Genomic DNA, 17,350 nt, shown 5'->3' with positions numbered 1-17,350 from the left:
TAAGTTCTTCAGTACCATCCTTCTAGATTCCGTATATATGTGTTAGAATACGATATTTATCTTTCTCTTTTGACTCACTTCACATGTGTTAGAATACGATATTTATCTTTTTCTTTTGACTTACTTCACTCTGTATAATAGGTTCTAGGTTCATCCACATCATCAGAAGTGACTCAGATGCGTTCCTTTTTATGGCTGAGTAATACTCCATTGTGTATATGCACCACAACTTCTTTATCCATTCATCTGTCGATGGGCATCTAGGTTGCTTCCATGTTCTAGCTGTTGCAAATAGTGCTGCAGTGAACAATAGGATACACGTGTCTTTTTCAATTTTGGTTTCCTCAAGGTATATGCATAGGAGTGGGATTGCTGGGTCATATGGTGGTTTTATTCCTAATGTTTTAAGGATTCTTCCATACCGTCTTCCGTAGTGGCTGTATCAATTTACATTCCCACCAACAGTGCAAGAGGGTTCCCTTTTCGCCACACCCTCTCCAGCATTTCTTGTTTGTAGGCTTTTTGATGATGGCCATTCTCACCGGTGTGAGGTGATATCTTATTGTAGTTTCTATTTGCATTTCTCTAATAATGAGGGATACTGAGCATCTTTTCATGTGTTTGTTAGCCATCTGAATGTCTTCTTTGGAGAAATGTCCATTTAGGTCTTTTCCTCTGCACTTCTGACTTCATCTCAGTATCTACTTCCTGGGGCCCCAAAATAATCACATGTGGCTTGTCCAAAACTATACTCACAGCAAATAGATGCTTAAATCCTGACTCACACCATAGTTTCTGAATCCCATTAAGGGGAAAACCCTGTTGGAGATACTTGAATTTTAACCACTCAAAATCTTGAGCTAAAGGAAAGACTTTCTAAAAGTAGAAATGACAGAATGAGCTAGAAGAAAACAGGGATGTGAGGGGCACTGAAAAGAGGATGGATTATCAGGGCCTCCCTGGAATGACTGAAATCATGCCAAATGATCTTTTAATTCCAACCAGAAGACTAGAGAACCCATGCAGAGGTGACGCCAGGATACTAACCCCATGCCTTGTACATATTTCAATGACTGTTTCTCACATTGCCTGGTAACTGACGTCTGCTTCTCCCTTTAGAGGCTGAGCTTCTCAGTGGTATGGACTGTAGTTTGATTCTCTATTGCATCCTCAGTGCTTAGAACAAAACTTAGCACATCATAGTAGCTCAATAATAGTTGGATTAAACAATTGAGTCTTAGCAAGGAAATAAGAGGATAGGGACAGGAGTGGGGTGATCATTTTTATAACCAGTGTTTACATAGGTATGTATCAGGCACTGTTGCAAATTTTTTAACATGTATCATCATGTCATTCAACCCACACAGGAACCCCACAAGGCAATATTGTAGGCAGTGATATCTGGGAAGCAGACTCTGAGAGAAAGTTTAGGGTGCAGAATATTCATTAGGAAACAGCACTGTGATCAACACCTATGGCAGAGAAGGGAAGGAAGAAACAAGCTTGGGTGGAAGCAACTGAGCTGCAACACAGTGGCTCAAATAGTAAAGAGTCTGCCTGCAGTGCCAGGGACCCAGGTTCAATCCCTGAGTTGGGAAAATCCCCTGGCAGAGAGCATGACATCCCACTCCAGTATTCCTGCCTGAAGAATCCCATGGACAGAGGAGCCTGGTGGGCTACAGTCCATACAGTTGCAAAGAGTCAGACACGACTGAAGTGACTCAGCACCAGCACCAAACCAGCGGCCCAGTAGCAGCCTCAGCTACCCCATGTGCAGCTCTGGGACCAGAATGATCCAGCTGAGTTGTCCTATGTTGAACCAAGGTAACCAAATCTTTATATTGGATTAGCCAAAAAGTTCATTTGGATTTTCCTGTAACATTCTACAGAAAAACCCAAACAAACTTTTTGGCCAACCCAATAGGTCCTCCAACCTCAATCAGTCATCAGATGCAGGTCCTCCTAGGAGGGTATGACTTTGGGTAAGGTTGCTGTCTGGGTCAGTAGTCTCAAAGGGGCTGTCAGTTGAAGGCTGTGTGCCAAAAGCCCTCGCAGCAGCTAGGGAATCAAGGCAGTACATTTTTATGTCTGTCCATCCATTATCAACCCCTTTATCCAGCTGAAAAAGCAGGCACAAACACTTTAATAGGGGCTTCTCTGGTGACTCAGATAGTAAACAAACTGCCTGCAATGCAAGAGACCCAGTACATTTCTGTGTCTGTCCATCCATCGTCAACCCATTTATCCAGATAGAGAAACTGAGGTGCAAACAATTTAGCTAACACTCAATCAGCTCAGACAGTGAGTGGTCAAACAAGGATCAAACCCTGACAGTCCACTGGGAGCCTGTGTTCCTGTTCAGTACTGTTACTCTTGACTGAGGCATACTCAATGATAGCAGTGGAAGTAGCCCTCCACATGCCCTAATAATGATGTGAAATCCTAACCTGGGAGAGAATGTGACTTCAGTCTTGCCTGCGTGGAGATTCACCTTTGTCAACTATGAATCGCTGTGATCAGGAATGGAAAAGACACACTATCCGGTGTGGTACATGTAGAAAAACGTTGATACACGCCCTTACCCAGCATTATGCCAGACACCGTGAAGGATATAAAGGTTTACGAGAAGCTTAGGATTTAGGCAAAAGGATAAACCAGACACACGAAGTAATTATTGGGAAAAAAATCCTAGAACAGTAGAAAGTAAGTAGCAGGTGATTGCTAAGTTGGATAATGGTAAAACAGGCAAAGGGCAAGCAAACCTTTAACAAGACAGTCCTCTGCTGTTACAAACTTCCACCCCCTTAACACTGATGACTGTGGGCCCTGGAATGCAAGATCATGATAAAGTATAACCTAAGTGTAAGAGGCACTTGATGTACAAGGATTGCAAAGGGCCCACAAACCTGAGTTCAAGTAAGTTTCCAGATTTTGATGAGACCTCCTTTTTTCTGCCACTATACAGCCTTGAACTTGACATTACCCTGTATGATGAAAGACATTTTAACTCCAGAGTGATTAAAGACATTTTAATTCTAAGTTTTTAGCCACTTATCCTTCATATGGGTGAGAGCACTTAAAAACTGAACAACAGGAGAATACTGTGGTTTACTTTACTGGTATTATCAGTAGGATTTCCTTTATAGGAACGTTTATTTTTTATTATTTCTTTCATTCCAGAACTGCTTAATGAGTACCATCAACACTGAGGTAGTAGTTTAGCACATGGTTTGGCAGACAGATGTGGTTTGAATTACAGCCCTGCTACTCACCGTATCTGCGTCAAAGTACTTCTTTAATTGTTAGTTTCTTCATATGAAAAAGTGGGACTAAAACAGTTCTTGTCTAGTAGCATCGTGGGAAGGACTAAATAATTCATGTAAGGTGCCTAGAACATATTAAATGAACAGTGAAATTATTTTTTACCAGTAACAACAACAGTAGGAGGCATTTGGCCCAAATACTATACCGGGTGCTGGAGCTTCAACAATGACAAGAAAGACAAACATTCCCTGCCTTTCCAGGTCAGACGGGTAAGATAAGCAGACAAACAAGGTATTAACCACTAGGATAAGAAAAATAGCGAGTTTTATAGAAATCTGTTGCACTGGCAAGGAGAGGGAAGTTAAGGTCCAGAAAGATTTCTTGGAAGAAAACACATCATCAGATCCTTCAAAAATATTATTTGCTGTATATTATTTGGTTCTGGACTAGAAAGTAAGTTACATGAGGGCAGGGATTTTGCACGTTGTGTTTGATTTTGTAATATCAAGCCCTTAATGTGGTGCCTGACACATAAGAGGCATTCATATAGCTGGTGGTGAATGAGAGAACAAAGCCACTCCTAAGGTGATAAGTAGGAGTTTTCCAGATGAGGAAGACAGGAAAGGTATTCCAGACAAATGCAGGAATGTGCAAGAAGTCACAAGAGGGAGTGAAAGCACAGTGAACGGGAGGAACTAAGACACAACCAGGTGAGATGTGTGTGGATATGGATACCATAAGAGATGAGGCTGAGAAGAGGCCAAATCACGTAGGGTCTTGGAAGCTGTGCTAAGGAATCTGCACTTGATGCTCAAGAGCAATGGGAAACCAACAAAGATTTTAATCAAAGAAAGAGTATAATCAGTGTGTGTTTCTTAGAGTTCATTGTTTATTCTGTCAATACACTAATAACTCAAATTTGAAGGAAAAAAATAGACACCACACATAAGCATCAGTTCAGTTCAGTTCAGTTCCTCAGTCGTGTGTGATTCTTTGCAACCCCATAGACTGCAGCACACTAGGCTTCCCTGTCCATCACCAACTCCCGGAGCTTGCTCAAACTCATGTCCATTGAGTCAGTGATGCCATCCAACCGTCTCATCCACTGTCGTCCCTTTCTCTTCCTGCCTTCAATCTTTCCCAGCATCAAGGTCTTTTCAAATGAGTCGGTTCTTCACATCAGGTGGCCAAAGTATTGGAGTTTCAGCTTCAGCATCAGTCCTTCCAGTGAATATTCAGGACTGATTTCCTTTAGGATTGGCTGGTTTGATCTCCTTGCAGTCCAAGGGACTCTCAAGAGTCTTCTCCAACATCACAGTTCAAAAGCATCAATTCTTCAGCACTCACTTTTCTTCATGGTCTAACTTTCACATCCATACATGACTATACATAAGCATAAGTAGAGGGGGAAAAAAAGTCATCTGTAATCTTACCACTCAGAGATAACCACCGTTTGACTCTAAATAAAAAGCAACCTGTCGCGGTTATCTACTGCTGTGTGAGAAACCACCACAAAAACTAGTGGCCTAAAATAATGAGTCTGTGGGTTAACTGGGATCAGTTGGGTGGTTCATCCACTTCCTGTGACTTAGCTGAAGATGCTCACACAAGCTGCTGAGCTGAAACATTCCAAGATGGCCTCTCATTGCCAAGAGCCTCTCTCTGCGTGAGCTCTGACATTCAGTAACCCAACCTGCTTCTTTGCAGCTTGGTGGCTGGCTTCCAAGAAAAATAAAAGGGAAGCTCTTGAAGCCTAGGCTTGCACATGCATTGAATTTCTTCTACTGCACATTAGTAAAGCTAAAGCCAGGCACAAGGTTGGCTGAAGTTCAAGGGGAAGGGACTCCAGCATTGATGTGAAGAGAACCATGTCTGCACAGGGATGAGAGTACTCATTGGCTACTGGGAAGCTATCTACCCCACATCCAATTTGCTAATCACAAAGTCAGTAAATCTGTGGACTGTTTCTGGTACAAATAATTAGAGAAACGCAGTTCAAAAGGGACAAATGCAAAACACATGGTTTGGCCATATAATAATCTGATAAGTGGGTTGCTTAAATAAACTTGACACTTGGCACGCATGCAAGGGGAAGTGGGAGGCAGGGGAGAACATCATATTATTTAGAATCCAGTGTGCATGTACATCGGAGAAGGCAGTGGCACCCCACTCCCATACTCTTGCCTGGAGAATCCCAGGGAAGGAAGAGCCTGGTGGGCTGCCGTCTATGGGGTCACACAGAGTCAGACACAACTGAAGTGACTTAGCAGCAGCAGCAGCAGCAATGCATATACATGGTCAGTCGAGTCCGTCATGTCCAACTCTTTGCAACCCTATGAACTATAGCCCACCAAGCTACTCTGTCCATGGGATTCTCCAAGCAAGAATATTGCAGTGGGTTGCCATGCCCTCCTCCAGGGGATCTTCCCGACCCAAGGATTGAATCTGGGTCTCTTGCATTGCAGGCAGATTCTTTACTGGGGAAGCCCAGTGAAAGAAACTGAAGGAAAATGGCAGATCCTAGACCAAGAAAATGGTTAAAATTGTTGTGATAAATATTCTGGAACCAATGCCTCTGTACTTAACCTGAATATTAACTCTTTTGAGTGTAACAGGTGAATGAAACATGTTATTTGTCCAATCTGGCTTCCCAAGGGTCAGATGGGTGGCAACCACAGGATCAGGGAGAGCCACAGTTCAGCACCATTCACTGACGGAAGCAGTGAAGTATGTGCACCACATCCTGGGAAATAATAGAATCGAAACCTGAAAGGCTAAATCTCTTGCCAAATCAAGGGGCAAGGATGAGACCAAAATGGCAGCCTTTTCCTCACCTCTGCTGTGAATGGGTCAGGAGACTTGATTTTCAATTTTATTCCTATTATGGGAAGCCACCTTGTTGAGTGGACCAAGAAGGGCTTAATCACGCTCTTGACCTTGTCTGTGAGTATACTTGATAAAGCCTACAAAGGACAGTGCCTCTCAAGTCCCACTTTGATTCTTCATCCCATCACCTTCATCACTTCTTGGATTTCTGCAGGACTCCTGAGTGGTCTCTTCCTGCTCCACTCCATCTCCCACACAGCTGCCAGTTACTTCTTTTTAATACATACTTTGTAGCTCTAGGAAATGGCAAGGAAAAAAAAAAAAGACCAGAGATGCGATGTTCTGATTAGGAAAAGACTTCTATGTCACAACATGGACTTTACCCTAATTGAGAGGTAGTTTTTCAGGACAAATTTGCATATTCGCATAAGATTTGCATATTTAAAAGGATATCAAGGCAGCGAGGGAACCAGAAGAAAGCCTTGAGTCTGACAGATCAATAAGATATGGTAGTATTCCTGCTGATAAAGAGTACAGGTCTGAACCAAGCTAGAGGAAGAATAGTGGCAACAGTAGATACACAGTATAAATAAATGGTGGCCTCCATACAGGAGGCAAGAGGAAACAAGGGGTCAAAAAACCAAAACATTTTACAGAAGCAGCATTGTAACTCAATGAAGACTTTAAAAAAAATCTTAAAGTAGAATATATTGTCTACTACTTGCCAAAATTACTTGGTAAGAGGTTGAGGGTTACAGAGATTCTCCACCAGGAGGGTAGGAAACCATTTCCCTGTCTCCAGGGGAGAAGAAGTATTACAAGACAACCATATTCAGTACATCTCATTTTCTAACTAAAGAAAACAAAAGCCTACATACCAAACCAGCTGAAGACCCCATGCAAAAAAACAAAAACAAAAACCTACTACTTGCTTATCAAGCCTAAAGCTTGGAAAAGAGATCAGAAGAGCCAGAAGCTGCCTAGGTCCAGAGTTGACACCCCTGGTGTGCATGTTCACCAAGTGACCTTCTGAAGACAATCTGGCTTGGCTGCAGAAGACTGTACACACCTGCCAACCTGAGCGTTCTGGTCTCCTTGGTATCTGTTGGCTTCACTAGAAACTAACAGGCATTCAGGCTAATATGTCACTCTTTCATTTAATATGAGTTCACCCCAGAGAGGTCAACTCTCCAATGACAGATGCAGTATCTCCAAGGCTCAGGGCCAAACTGCAGTGAGGAAACCCTACCTGAGGGACTTGTAGTAACCAAGGGAGAGGGCTCTTCCCGTAGGCACTCCAGGCTCACCTCAAGCCTCCTCACTGAAATACAGCACGTACTTTTTCACCAGAGTTAAAAATTAAAATGTGACTGCAAACACAGAGTAGCATTTGTTAATATTTTTATTTTGAGTTGTAATCTATTACTTCAAAAAGATTCACTTCAAAAGACATCCAATGGATGTTGATTTACCAGTAAAAAAGTCAGTCATCACTATGAGTTATAATACAGGATACACAATAAATTATATTTACATGCAATGACTAGACTATCACACACACGGTAAAAAAATACAGTATTTTATGTACATTTTTAAAGATTTACACTTTCATATACAGTTTATAAACTTTAAAAAAGTTCTCTGTACAAAATCTCATGTGTACAGAGTTTATAAATCCCTTTTCTTATGGCTGTACCACCACACAAATATGCTTAAAACTATAATACTACAAACACTTAGGTTTCTTTTTTACAGTTCATATTCTTGGCACCCATACACAATACCATTATTTTTGAAATGTGAATTACAAAGGAAATAAAACATAATCATGCAGACTTCTCTAAGAGAAGAAAATGAGATAAAATGTGCTACGAGATCAACATTTACCCATTCCATAGTTACCTAGTTCTGTTCAACCTGCTGCACTGCTTTCATACAAGTACATGCAAAACGAGCAGATTGTGGAGTGCTTTAAAAACATTAAAATAATACTATAGTCTGACAATACTTAAGCATTGGGAATGCAACTATCCAACTACTCTAGTCTGCTGCTTACTTCTGCTTTGGCAGAAACCTCAAAGAAATGAAGATACTACACACTAAAATCACAGAAATGTCAATATTCTAACTCCTACTAAATTTCTAAAGTCTGCATCAGAGAGTACATTGATCATTTAAAAGACAAAAACAACCGAAAAGGTGTTTGACAATTAAGAGTATATTCTCTGCTCTGAGAATGGGGGGGAGGGAGAGACCTAAGAGAAGCCGTTAAAGGATCAGCCATTGTGCCTGCTAAGGCAGCACTTCCACACTCCCAATCTGTTTCCATAAAGACACCTGAAAGCTTTATAAAAAGTGGACGCTACACTACTCATCTTTTAAAAATCATCTTGAAAAGTAGTAAATTGAAGGTATCAGCACCTTCCCTCCTCCCCCAAGTAGCTAAAGATCAATGAGAAAAATAAAGTGCCAATGTCTAAAGTATTGTTATTATTTAAGAGGCACGAACCCATTTGATGGCTTAGGATTAAATATGAAAATAGGCCATATCTGATCTGAATAATTGACAGAAGGTAGGTATTCCAGAGTCGATGCAATTCCTGCCTGGATGGGGGTGGACCAGGAAGCTACCTACTCCATTTATTGCTTTGAAACCTGTACACACACTTAAAACTCGGGCCCAGGACAATGAGATTTCTAAGACGGAAAGCACAGTGTCTGTGCCACTTTGAAGCTGAAGAAGAACGTGCACTCTTGATCCCTGTGAGGGGAGCTGCTGAGGCTCTCTTCTCCACAACTCATGTCTTCACACGAGTCCTCGCTGAAAGGAAAAACAAAGAAGAGAACCCCGTTATTTAAAACACACTCAAATGTCGCACAGGCAAAATTAAACTGCTGAACAAGCAGTTCTAGTCTCAGGATTTTTACATTCAAAATTTAAGCACTACAGAGACGAAATTTAACTTAGAAGACCTTCCTAAAGGGAAGTCTATTGTAATCTCCTTAGAAAATACAGATTCGCTTAAGGGGTTTAAACTAATTACCTCTTGCCAAACTAATATTCTTTTACCAAGTAATACTAACTAGAATTCGAAAGTATTTTAAGCATTTTAAATCCAATGAAAAGTGAAGTGAAAGTATTAAGTTGCTCAGTTGTGTCTGACTCTTTGCGACCCCATGGATTGTAGCCTGCCAGGCTCCTCTGTCCATGGAATTGTCCAGGCAAGAATACTGGAGGGGGTAGCCATTCCCTTCTTCAGGGGATCTTCCCAACCCAGGGATCAAACCCAGGTCTCCTCTACTGCAGGCACATTCTCTACCATTTGAGCCACCAGGAAAGCCCTTAAATCCAATAAATACAGACTAATGACAAAGTCCCATCACATGTCTTTCTCGCATCAATAATCTCATAACTGATCTTCTCAAATATCAAACCAAGAGACCAAGAAGCTATTAAAACGGTACTTCTGGTCTTTTCTCCCTACAGCATGAAATGGTCAAATTTAATAAAATTAAGTTCACTTTACTAACAAAAATAAATTCTGAACAAGACAAAGGCATCTGACAAAACTAAAAATATCCTCAGAACTCGGCTGCATCAGTGATGGCAGTTCCCTTTAGTTTCCAGTCATTTAACCCACAGCCTCTTCCCACAGTACCATTTTAGGAATTCATACTAATGTTAAAAGCCCAGAATGCTATTTGCTTGTTTTCTAACTAAACTGAATTTCAAAGAGCAACGGAGATGGGAAACAATCAGTTTTTAATAAGGGAGGAATGAAATAAGTCAGAGAACAACAAATACAGTATGATGTCACCTATATGTAGAATCTAAAAACAAAAAACAGAACTCACAGATGCAGAGAACAGATGGGTGGCTGCTGGGGGTGAGGGGAGAGGGTGGTAGCTGACGATGGCCAAAAGGTACGTGCTTTCAGTTACAAGCCCTAGGGAGGTAAGGATGTATAGGATGCTGGTTTCTGTTGTTTTTTCATAAAGTTGGGGTGAGGGGGTAGGATGGTGTACACTTCCCAACTACTACCTATAAAAACTATTTCTGGTTAATTTTCTCAACCAAAGAAATGATGCCATAGAGGTGCGGGCTGTGATATACAAAAATCAGTCTTAGTCTGGGGAAGTCTAATTAGTCAAGGAACCTGCTTACCTTTCACTTTCATCAAAACACCCCCCCTCTGGTATTGTTGGCAGCTCAGGAACACTGTAATAGCTGTTGTGGAGGTTCTGGGCTGTGCGCCTTGAAACGATCCAAACCAGCTTCTTAAGATCTGGTTTGCAACATTCAGGAGAAGAATATTCGGCTAGGCATTTAGAAACTAACTCCCTCCAATAAACAAACTCGGAGTCATTCACCTGAAAAAAAAAAAAAAATTTAACTGAAGAGGTTATGACAGTGGTTCCCAAACCTTGCTATACCTTGGACTTACTCCATGATTCTTAAAAAATACTGTGCCTGGCTCCCACCCCCTGATACTTTTACTTAATTGGTAGGGGGGGGGGGGGTGTCAGCCAAGATTTTTTTAAAGCTCCCCAGATGATTCTTATATGCAGTCAAAATTTGGTAACCACTGCTTCATGCGAGGAGCACCACAGGTATAAATACTTCCAGAGGATTCGGCCTATTTTAAGAAAACACACTGCTTATAAACAACAGGTCTGTTAATACACCAATTATCAAGTATATTCTTTGATAGTCACAATGCAAAGGAATTTAACAGAATTTAGGTTTCTGTAACATAGCTTTAATTGGACTGCTAAAATATGCATTTACATTAAAATACCAGATATATGTGAAAGGAGAAGTTGGAAATACAAGAGAAGAGGAATTTCCCCAGACAGGCACAGTTCCTCTACCACTGGGGAGTGCCCCAATTTATTTCAAGGAATCAATTTTCACTGAAGATTGTTTCCAAATAATAATACTATAAAAGGTTTAGATCCAAATTAATAAATTCGTCACTAAAATAGCAGCTGGAAGTCAGCTGTTAAAATGCTTCACGCTGCATGTACCTGACCACAAACGGATGAGGATTTTGTGTCATCTTGGCTTCCATTTCCACCGAATCCAGCCACATCTTAATCCCCTTGCAACGTGGCTTCTATCTTTCTCCCGACGTCACCTCCTACATCCCAACTAAGCTCCTTCAATTCTCATTACACTGGGCCTCTCACCAAAATTCAATACTCTTGACCACTTCCTTCTTGAAAACCTCTTTCCCACCTGAATGCTTGTACTTGTGTACTTCACATTCCTTCACTTGGATCCTAACAGGGAAACTGCCAATACTGAAAACGCAGAGTTTTAACTGACCCCTAAGCAAGGGACTCTGAGGTTTCAACTAATATTCCTCATGAGAAATTCCTAATCTCAATCTCCAACTATAATTTAGACTGGCAAGAATCTGCTAGACACCTACCTATCGGGCAGGTATGAAAGAAAGTGAAGTCACTCAGTCGTGTCTGACTCTTTGTGACTCCATGGACTGTAGCCTACCAGGCTCCTTTGTCCATGGGATTTTCCAAGCAATAGTCCTGGAGTGGATTGCCATTTCCTTCTCCAAGTACCTAAAATCATACTCCTTTGACATTAACTTCTTTGAAATTTCCCTCAATGATGCCAGTATTCGCTACACCGTTAGGCCCACATCTTGGTCGTCCATGACTCCTTATTTCCATGCTTGGCCTCTAAAAACTAGAGTTAGATGCCCTTATTCCTGCTTGTGATTAGCACCTAGACATTCTATCTACAAACCTACCCTGAACTGATTCCCAAACTTTCAGTGTCTAAGATTCTTTTTGGTACAGCCAGGCTCCCAGTCGTCATGCCTCTCATGGTCTAGCTTACTTCTCTGCTAACCAAACTTTCAAGTACATCCTCTGTTTAGAGACACAGACCCTGCCTTGTGTTCAGTTCCATATTTCTCCAACCAGACCACCAGTTGAAGAAAAAGGACTGTGATTGTTTGGTTTACACCTCTTTCTGATTGAAAAAACTTATTAGGCTGGCCCGACAAAGCAGTTCAAAAGCAAAAACGCAGTTGATGTTATTTTGGTAATGCTACTATGGGACAATGTCTCAGTCCTACAGATGTACTGGGATGCTGTTGGTGTATTTACTGAGTTAACTTCTTAGTACGCATTCTAGAACAACGTGTGCAGGACAATACAGACCACTGTACTACCAACTGGCAAGAAGACGAGGGAAGGGATGTCTGAATACAGAAAGCGGCTAGGCTAAGTGATCAGATTCCGCTCCAGCTTAACACTGTCTGAGTTGAAGCTGCATTTGGAGAAGAACATCAACACTTAAGATACAAAGAAAAAATGAATAAAAGTTAAGAGCCCCATAAAGTGTTAATAATGATTAAGTCACCACAGAAAAAATAAAACACCAGGAAGAAAGCTGCTATAAAGAACAAGTTCTGAAGATACTTAATTTACCTTGGAATGTTTTTTAACAAGCAGGAGAATTTCCAACAATTCAATGGATTTCAAAGTTTCTACTTCCAAATTGAGAAGGCACAAAGCTAGTATGGATGGCTACAAGAAAAAAAAGAAAAATAAATATTTTTTAATTCAAAATAGAAACTGAGATATATATAAGTAAGAAATTGACTTACTTTTGCTTTTGAAAAGGTAAGTCGGCAGCAGCAAGCTTTCAGCTGAGCTTCTAATTTATCAAGGCTCAGTATTTCTTTCCTATACAATGAAAAAGAAAGAATAAAATGTTTATTAAACTGGAAGGTATAAAAATATTCATTGGCATTCTAATTCTTTACTTACAGCAAAGCTAAAGTACAAAATTTTCATTTTTAATCCCACTGACCTTTCTGAAGTATGACAAAGTACGATAGTATGGTATAAGTGCAAAAAGTTTAAGGCAGTAGTAGCTTCGAATTCATAGTGCAATTTTTCTGAAATTATTTTTTCCATCCGCTTTATGTCAGAAGCAGTACATTTACATTGGCTAATCCGGATCACGTCATGAGTAGATGGAATATTGCATTCTTCTTCAACTATTCTAGCAGCCAGCAAAAAACAACAGACTCCAATGCAAGACAAATGCTTAGGTTTCACCTGAAAAACAAGGAACAAAAGGTTTCTTCCAACAGTTGTCACTTTAACTTCGCAAAGCGGACACTTAAAATACCGTAATGAGCCCCTACTCTTAAGACAGAACATGATCAAACTGCTTCCTTGTATTTACCCTTACGTAAAATTAAACAACTGTTTTTACATTTTAAGCTGTCTTAACCTCCCTTTAAAAAACAGAAAAAACATTTTGAGCATTTAATTTAAACATGGCTTAAAAAAAAATTAATGCAAATTCAAAAGCTAGGTTTCTAAATACACTGTATTTCTAACTTACAAAACTCATAATAGTACAATCTCCCCCAAAATAAATTAAGCCTAACACCAAGAAAATATACTTCTTTGAATATAAAAGTAACATAGTCATCTTTTTATCTTCTTATCTATTTAAGAATCATCCTATGCCTCAATGCAAATTTGCCCCCAAGAGAGCTACTGCATCAGATGTGCAGAGTGGAGCAGATGTAAAAGCTGCCATGGACAGATGGCTGCCCTTTTCTTTTCAGTGCCCTGAAAATTGACCCAGCAGCTGACAAGAATCCTACTGGTAGAAGAATAACATTTTTCTAACAGTTACTGATGGATGTTTTTTTAAATTTATTTTTAAGTGAAGTATAGTTGAATTACAATGTTATATATATATTACTGCTATTCAGCAAAGTAACTCCGTCAGTATACACACATACATACGAACATACATTCTTTTTCATATTATTTCCCATTCTGGTTCATCACAGGATATAGAGTTCCCTGTGCTACACAGCAGGGCCTCGTCATTCATCCATTTTGTAGACACCACTTTGCACCCGCGAATTCCAAACTCCCAATCCAAGCCTCCCCCGCCCCTCTGGCACCCCCCAGTCTATTCTCTTTGTCCTTCGTTCTGTTTCTGTTTCATAGACAGGTTCATCTGTGTCATATTTTAGACTCCACAAATAAGTGAAATCTTATGAGTCGCTGGTAACTGTTAATAAGACTGTGGCTCCCTGCTTTGAAAAGGTTTCTCATAGGGAAGGCACTAGGTCACCTTTAACATACTGCTATACTGCTATTTGGCATGTTTCAGGTGTTTAAAAATACCTAGGCTTAACAGAAACATACTGGGAAATGAAAATATGAAAATCTTATTTTGAGAGCTGTGTAGATACAAAACACCCAAAAAAAAGTAGTTTTCATTGTGTCACATCTTCAAAGAAAAGTTATGTAGGAGATACATCAAAACCTAAGATACAACAATACACTGACTTTTGTAGTCTCTTAATCTGAACTAAAGATCACAACTCTGATCATTAAAAATGCTTATATATAATAACAAATACATTCATTTACCAAATAGTTACAGAATCCTTTATGCTAGGTATTGTGCTGGGCACCGGTTATTAAAAAATGAAGTTGTGTTTACAAAAATGATTAAATACCTTCATAAGAGCCAAGAATCTGTCTAGAATATTGACAGCCAAGACAAAAGTTTCAGTGCAAGATCCAAAAAAGTTGGTCAAACTCCTCAAATCTTCGACTTTGGCATTTCTCAATCTTGGACACAAAGTGTTATCCGTCTGCAATAAAAACCAAGAGCCAAAGTTTATGCCCGTCTTAGAACTAAAATGGGTAATACACACAGATTCAAAGAAGGTAATTGTTTCACTTAATCTTCAAGAATATGGGGGGCAGAGTGCCATCACTGAATCAAAGTGCTGCAGTTTTTCAGACAGAAAATGTGTATACATCACCAATTTTTAAAAATATACATCACATAATTGGGCAAATCACACAAAAAACATATATACATCATCAGACATTCAGCAACTCAATATACTTCTGGAAGCCACACTTCCAGAGGGTTACATCAAACAGAATCCAATTCCCTTGTAATGGACACATAGAAGGTTCCTTGTTTCCTTTTATTAAAAAAAGAAAAACCACTTAGGAGTCTACAATACAGAAGTATTGCATAGGCAGAGGGTATTTCCACAAATGACCTGCTCAATTTCCAGGGACTCTCCCACTCAGAAGCCGGAGACTCGGGGTGTCACTTCTGAAGACACACTTCCCTAGAGTTAGTATCGCTCTCGTTCTTGCTAAGAAACAAAACCAATGACCCGGTATTAAGATTTATCGTAATATTCTAGGAAGATCGATTTTGGTCTTAAGAAACTTTGCAGCCTTTAATCCAGACTCAACTAAAATAAAAAAATAAATATGTGTCTGTGTGTGTATATATATATACACTCACATGTATTTTTAAAGTCACCTCCCCAAGCCCCGTTAGCGGCTGCCGCAAGATATCTTTCCTGGGAACTTACCTCCGGGGTAGCCTCGATCAAGCTCAGCCCTTTTTCTCGAGGCTGGAATCTCTGTTCCTGCTCTAGGTAGAGGTTCAACAATCCGAAGAGCTGGACACCTTCGCGACCGGCCAAGTACTCTGCTCCCAAATCCTTCATCTGCAGCAAAGACACCACACACACACAGTTCAGTGTATCCTGGGGTTGGCCGGGGTAAGCGAGGGAGAGCACAAAAGAGCAGGGGTTAATACCTCCAGCGAGGGGCGCACCAGCACACCCCGGCGAGAAGCGGGTTGAGGGGACGAGTCACGTCCAGCCGAACCCGGCGGAATCCTCCCCCGCGGCCAGGGAGGTGTGCAAGGGGGAGGGGCCGTGGGCACGTCCGCCGGCCAGCGCAGGGTCAGGCCGGCCAGCCCTGGTCTCCCGGCCGTTTCACAAGCAGGAAACTGTACCCGGGGCTGCGGTCTCCGAACGGCCCGCCCCACCTGAAGTCGTGGGGCCAGGGGCTTCTGCCCAGTGGACCGCACCCGGGGTTCCGAGAGCAGCGGATCCCTGGGGTAGGGGCTTTGCACAATGCGGGGGGATGGGAAAAGAAAGTCTCGCGACTGAACAAAGAACCGGAGGGAGGAGACTCCCAAGCCCCGCCCCTCCCGCGGAGCCCGGCTCCAGAAGCCCCTCTCGCAGGAGTCCAGCCCCTAAACCTTCCCCATGAGCATCGACTGCGCCTCCTCGGAACAAAACCGGAGTGCCGGAGACCTCGGTTCCAGAAAGCGCTGGCGGCGCGGCTCAGCCGATCGGGGTCCGGGGGAGGGCAGAAAATCCAGCCCGTCCCGTGCCCAGACAACACCTGTCCATGCCCGATTCCGCAACTGTGCGGAGACGAGGAGCTGTCAATCCAAAATCCACCCCAACGAGCCCCCTGTGACAAAATTGGGGGGGGGGGGGGCGCACCAAAGAACTGCCTCCAGCTTCCTTGACACTGCACGCATCCCATCAGCATCTCTCCGCCCCCGGGTGCCCACTGCCCCAGGGCTGAGGGGCAGGACGGGAACTGCTCCCCAGGCTGAGGGGTGGCCACTCTGACATCAGTCCCCGCAGCTCCGACCAAGAACAAAGAAACTCTGCAATCCCGGTTGGGCCCACTCACCGTGCTGGAGCCGCGCCTCCACCGGCCCGCGGTGTCACGGTCGGAGGGGACTGGGTGCGGCGGGGGCGTCCGGACCAGTCTCCGAGGTCAGAGACCTGCCGCCTCAGCGGTCTCCCCGGACCGGCATCCGACCCTTCCCACCCCCTGCCACCGGCGCTTGTGGCCTCACAGCCCCGGCTTCATCCTGCTGCCCGCGCGCCCACCCTCCTGCTGGGGCGCTGCACCGGCCCCTTTAGCCCAGGCCGACTGCGGGCTCCACCGCCGCCACCGCCACCGCTGCGGATGCCGAAGCAAACCCCTTGTTTTTGTTTTGAGTTTCCGACGCCCCCAAGGGGGTGGGGCATGTGACTCCCCGCGGAGGGATCCGCCGCTGTCGCAGCAGACTTGGAAAAAGAGTCCCGCCCCTAAGCGTCTGTCTCCAGTCAGCTTTGTGGCTTCCTCGACTCGCTATGGCTTTACCGAACCAATCCTCCCTCTCGGTTCCAGGGCGCAAGATGGAATCTGGGCACCGACTTTATTCGTCGATTGATCCCAAAAAGGAAAGAGAGGGAGTGTTAGGAGCGAGGGGCGGAAGGAGATAGGTTGTGGCCGCATCGCACCTTTAAAGGTCCCCGATTTGTTTTGTTTTCGCTGTTTTGAAAAGTCCGCCCAAAGTAGCCAGTTCCCTGATTGGATACTGGTGGGGCGAGCAGAATGCTGAAGCTCCGATTCAATCTCGAGT

The 17,350-nt window shown here is 42.6% G+C and overlaps 1 protein-coding gene across 2 annotated transcripts; it reads right to left on the bottom strand.

Moving 5' to 3' along the window:
• Positions 1-7,474: 7,474 nt before the first annotated feature.
• On the bottom strand, positions 7,475-16,913 carry CCNG2 (cyclin G2). Of its 2 annotated transcripts, none has more exons than XM_005208139.5 (8): positions 16,630-16,913; positions 15,504-15,641; positions 14,619-14,756; positions 12,935-13,185; positions 12,729-12,807; positions 12,550-12,648; positions 10,256-10,461; positions 7,475-8,911 (listed from the first exon to the last, which is right to left on the bottom strand). In XM_005208139.5, exons 2-8 carry the CDS (start codon positions 15,639-15,641, stop codon positions 8,788-8,790), a joined length of 1,035 nt encoding a protein of 344 aa, XP_005208196.1. In that variant the 5' UTR covers positions 16,630-16,913; the 3' UTR covers positions 7,475-8,787. The 2 variants fall into 2 exon arrangements, with proteins under 2 accessions (XP_005208196.1, XP_002688407.1); XM_002688361.7 differs by lacking the exon at positions 16,630-16,913 and adding an exon at positions 15,734-15,819.
• Positions 16,914-17,350: the final 437 nt, after the last annotated feature.

Source organism: Bos taurus, chromosome 6, assembly GCF_002263795.3.
Source record: "Bos taurus isolate L1 Dominette 01449 registration number 42190680 breed Hereford chromosome 6, ARS-UCD2.0, whole genome shotgun sequence".
Taxonomy (NCBI): domain Eukaryota; kingdom Metazoa; phylum Chordata; class Mammalia; order Artiodactyla; family Bovidae; genus Bos; species Bos taurus.
The sequence above is the reverse complement of the archived record's forward strand: the minus strand, read 5'-3'. Positions and strand labels throughout refer to the sequence as shown.